Source organism: Amaranthus tricolor, chromosome 1, assembly GCF_026212465.1.
Source record: "Amaranthus tricolor cultivar Red isolate AtriRed21 chromosome 1, ASM2621246v1, whole genome shotgun sequence".
Lineage (NCBI taxonomy): Eukaryota > Viridiplantae > Streptophyta > Magnoliopsida > Caryophyllales > Amaranthaceae > Amaranthus > Amaranthus tricolor.
This window is the reverse complement of record NC_080047.1, coordinates 40,943,062-40,948,007: the sequence shown is the minus strand read 5'-3', so window position 1 is coordinate 40,948,007 and position 4,946 is coordinate 40,943,062. Positions and strand designations below refer to the sequence as shown.

Here is a 4,946-nt window from a genome sequence, read left to right as displayed (position 1 = left end):
AACCCATAATATCACTCTCTTTTCTACCCTTAGGGTCCTATTTTTAACTCTCTTTAAAATCCGTGAAAAGTCAAATGGAATCTTAGGGTGAATAGGAGAGAATATTTTATGGGTTATTTTATCTAAATATAAATGCCTTAATAAAGACAAAAAGAGGACTGCGGTGCCAAATCTCAACTTCTCATCTAACGATCACAGCTTTGAGTTGGATAACATTATTGATTATTCTACTAGATTCTAGATTTGGCTCTCTGTTGTTTTCATCCCAACGTCACATTATCTGATTATGACCATCATCCATCCCAATCACCATTCACCATCTCTTTAAATTATTTTGGAAATTTTCGACTAATCTACATGGTTATTTTTATATTTTAATTTTTTCACATATTAGATAAAAAAAAGTTTTTTTTTAACTCTATGCTATTTTACCTACATAATGACATTTTTCAAAAAACAAACATTTTATTTATAGTAATTAATCACATATTTTGAAATTCAATCAAAATTTTAAAAATTTCTACTACGTGAAAAAGTTGAAAACTCAAAGTTATCATGCTGATTTAAAAAACCATTTGTAGAAAAACTAAAAAATCATGCTCGTCACATGAAATTTCCCAATTATTTTAGACATTACGGATTTTTAATCCATCAAAATATTATTTCCTCTCTTCTTATAGGTTACACGTTGTATAGAAAAAAAATTTAATATCAATTGCAAGTACAATAAAATGGAGGAAGTATAATTCAAAAAGTTCTATTATTTGATTCACATGGTGCAAATTCAAAAGAACATAGAGTATATAAATATACATAAACTTTTTAACGTATTAATTATCAAAGAAACAAATCAACCAAAAATTTAAATTGATGGTTAAGATCTCAAAATATGTTATATATACTCTAATTTCAATTACTATATTTGTTTAATTTTACTTTTGACACAATTCAAGCGTTATTTTGATTATATTAAATCATGCATACTAATAATAATGGATCCCCTTCTCCCCACACAACACTACAAGTACTAGGTATGATTCTTTTTGTGTTGTCTTTATGCTTAATAATTAATGACTCATATTTTAACGCTCTATAACTTTGTATAAATTTATTGAATATTTAATAATCAGAGTCTATTATTATAATTATAGAATTCTTAGCGTATTATTGTTAGTAGTGTAATAATAGTTGTATTAGTCGTATTAATGTATTATTAATTATATTATTATAATATTAGTCTTATTACTATAATATTAGTTGTATTAATGTGGTATTTGTATATTGTGAACCCTTGTATTGAACCGTAAAAATAATAATCGTATTATAATTAGTATATATTTTCGAATTAATGTTTATTACTACATTATTAATTGAATTGGTTTTGTATTAATATATTATTAGTCATATGAGTATATTATTAGTTGTATTAGTATAATGTTAAGCTTATTTAAATGATTAATAATTAAATAATAAAGTTGGCTGCCAACCTCCCATTAATTTTTGGTAGCTATTTAGTCGGAAATAAAGGATGAAAAATTTTCTAACATTTCCCTTTTTGCATTGAGCAACTATTTCGACCAACATTGTGGTAGTTTCAAATTCAGTTGGAAAATAGTCAAAAATCGGTGAATCAATCAGTGAAATTATGACTAAAAGGTATAATCGGAATTTGCTAGTTGATAAATCGTTTGTTTTTTAGTTAAAGATGAATAGTGCTTATTAACGTAAAGTAACAAGTATTTCAGATCGTAAAATACCTAGTTGATGAAGGAAGTTTAACCGTTATTTATGATCTTCAAGGAGCAGATTGATCAGGTAAGGTTATGTTAGCGTCTATAATTGAGGAAGAAGTGGTTGTTGGTGGGGTAAATATGTCAGTAGGGAAGTTAGTTACAAAACACTCTTTATCTTTTATTGATGAATGTGAATAAATGCTGAATGAGCTCTATTTATAGATATAGGGCCTATAGGCTCATGACAACATAAGGGAAAGATCAAAAAGTACAGAAAAGGTTTAGTATATTATCCGCACGTTTGGTAGTCGATTTTAAATAATAATTGGTAGTAAAACGTTAGTGTAATTTTATTAGTGATATATTTTAATACGTTTAATAATGTCCCGACATAATTCGTTATATAATTATCCCGTGGGTCCACTTGTGTGGACATACTTTCAGGCACATGTGATCTCAGGTTCATAAATCCATGAGTAATGAGCTTTAGACTTGCATACACATTATACACTTGATAAAATTCACTTTTTATTTTCCAAAGCCATATGTTACTAAGAGGATTACCAATCGAGCAGTATTATATATAAGTTCACAACTCACTATTTTAGTGATATTTGATCTTTCTATATGTGAAGTATTTCCAATAAAGATCCAGCTTCTTCCAATTCGACACTCTCATTTTCTTCGCAAAATTAATTCCAAAGCAATACCATTTGAAAATTTGATATTAACTTGTAATGAAAAATATGAAAAGAAAAAAACTTTCTTATGATCGATATTTCATTACTCTGTGAATTAATGACATTTTATCATGAAAATTTACTATATAATTTATTCCAATTACCAGTATTTAGTACTAATAACCAAACAGGTTCTAGTTGTTTTAACAACCTTGTAACAACCTAATAACAAAGTCGTCTTGAAAAATTTGGAGTCCAGGACAAAACTTTTACTTTACGCTTTATTTTAGTAAATAAATATAATTATTTTATTAATAAACTTAACATATTTATTTTTTTATTTACTATTTTCATATACGAGAGAAAAAGGCTTCATACGGTCGATCAGCTTGCACATCCCCAAAGACCCCTCTGCGTAATAACTACATTAACTAACTTGAGCTACGTAGCTAGTGTAGAAAGTAGTCGTTTTACAGCTGAATGACTAGCTAGGACTTACAAGGGGGCAATGGAGCACCACATAAACACAAATTATGCTCAAATGGAGAAGCATCAAAAACTTGTAATCCTCCTCCGGCAGTAGGGATGGGCCCACAAAGGCGGTTATAGCTAAAATCGATTATACGCAAATCTGGTGCTTCTCCTAACCAATCAGGCAACTTCCCATAAATCTGATTATGGCTTAAATCAAGTATCAACAAGCTGGAATTAAGCTCACCAACAGGCATTACCACCTTTGAGAAATCAAAAGACAATCTATTTCTGGAAAGGATTAAGTGTGCCAAATCGGTCTTATCTTCCCCAAATAGAAAGGATGCATCACCCGTTAATTGATTTCCCGAAAGATCTAAAATCTCAAAATTAACCTGTCCTAATGATTTTGGAATTGACCCAGATAAGTGATTGTTGTGCAAATCGATGAATGTTTTATGGGTAAATGACCCGAATGTGTTTGGGATTGTGCCAGTAAGATGGTTTTCGTAAAGGTCTAGTCCAATAAGAAAAGGGAGGTGACCCAAGAAAGATGGGATAGTACCCGTGAAATGGTTGTTGTTAAGACTAAGTGTAGCTAAATTTGTAAGTTGGGATAAGAAATTTGGGATGGGTCCGCTTAGACTGTCCCAATTTAGCGAAAGGTATTGTAGATTTGTGAGTTTACCTATAAATGGTGGGATTGGACCCGTGAGATTGGGTAGTAGTCTTAAGATTAGGGTCTCAAGGTAAGGGAGGTTTTGTAGTGAAGATGGGATTGTACCCACGATTTGATCCGATTGGATGATTTCGAGGAAGTTAACACGGTGGGTATTGGTCTTGGGGATCTTCTTGCAAAGAACACCAGTCCATTTGTTACAGCAGTCTGTTTGGGGTGACCATGTTGAGAAGTCACTAAGGTTGTTCCCAAAGTAGGCTTTGATTTCAAGTAGGGCCCGCTTGTCGTCCGGGTAGCAGCGTTCCGGTGGTGGTGGGGGTGGTGGAAGTGAGTGAATGAGTGAAGGGAGGTGGAGGAGGAGAGTGGAGATGAGCAAAGGGAGATTCATGTATGGTTTGCTCATCTTGTTTACAATATGAAATCTATGTTGATTTTTTTTTTTGATTGTTGGTTTACAATGTACATACAATAGAGTTGGAAATTGTATGTACATATAATATAGGAAAAATTATCTAGGATAATTCAACATTTTTATTATAATCCTATAATAATCTCATCTATTGATTAATCATGAATAATTTCAACTTTAGAAGGTATTTTCTTAATGTAAACCTGGTAATCCGATAACTTATTATAGCAACGTTTTTTTAAAAAAAAAGATAAATTTAAATAAAATGTCGGAAAAAATGTGAAAAAAGTATTAAAAAAAATCTGATTTTTTTAATTATTCATAATTTTTTATATGAATTTTCCAAAATTTTCTCTAATTATTCAATTTACTTTTTTTTTTTGTTAATTACCTACTAAAGCAGATCATCGGATTACCCAAGCTATGTACTTCGTTGTACAAAATTATATACTCCCTCTGTTTCTTTTCAATTATCTTATTTAGTTTTTAGACACTATTCATCATTCAATCTTAACTTGTATTTTATTCTTGATCTATATGTTAAAACATTCAAATGGATCTTGTTTGATTCTTTCTAACATAAGATTTATTAATATCTAGTTTATATAATTTTAGTTATGTACAATTAGAGATATTAAGGATAATATTAGTGCATTGGCAAACGTGCCCAAATTAAATGGGATAATTAAAAAGAAACGGAGGAAGTACCTATTATTTTACGTTATATTTAAGTAATTAATTTATATTAAAGCAAAATTGAAATCTAAACACAAGTACGGATTGCAATTTTGTTTTAAAATCATTATCGAATCTAAATTCATTAGTGAATCTTTCTTGAGTCAAGGGAGTTTTTGACCGTATTATTCTCCTTTATGAGTATGAGTTGTTGTCTTCATTCCTTTTCTTCTCAAACCCTGATCATAGTTCTTATGAGCAGGATACACTGGATATGATGCTGAATTGTTGATGATGAT

At 30.1% G+C, this 4,946-nt stretch overlaps 1 protein-coding gene across 1 annotated transcript; it reads right to left on the bottom strand.

The window, feature by feature from the left end:
• Positions 1-1,943: 1,943 nt before the first annotated feature.
• On the bottom strand, positions 1,944-4,043 carry LOC130826778 (polygalacturonase inhibitor 1-like). The gene has a single exon (XM_057692363.1). It carries the CDS (start codon positions 3,964-3,966, stop codon positions 2,902-2,904), a length of 1,065 nt encoding a protein of 354 aa, XP_057548346.1. The 5' UTR covers positions 3,967-4,043; the 3' UTR covers positions 1,944-2,901.
• Between the last annotated feature and the right edge of the window lie 903 nt (positions 4,044-4,946).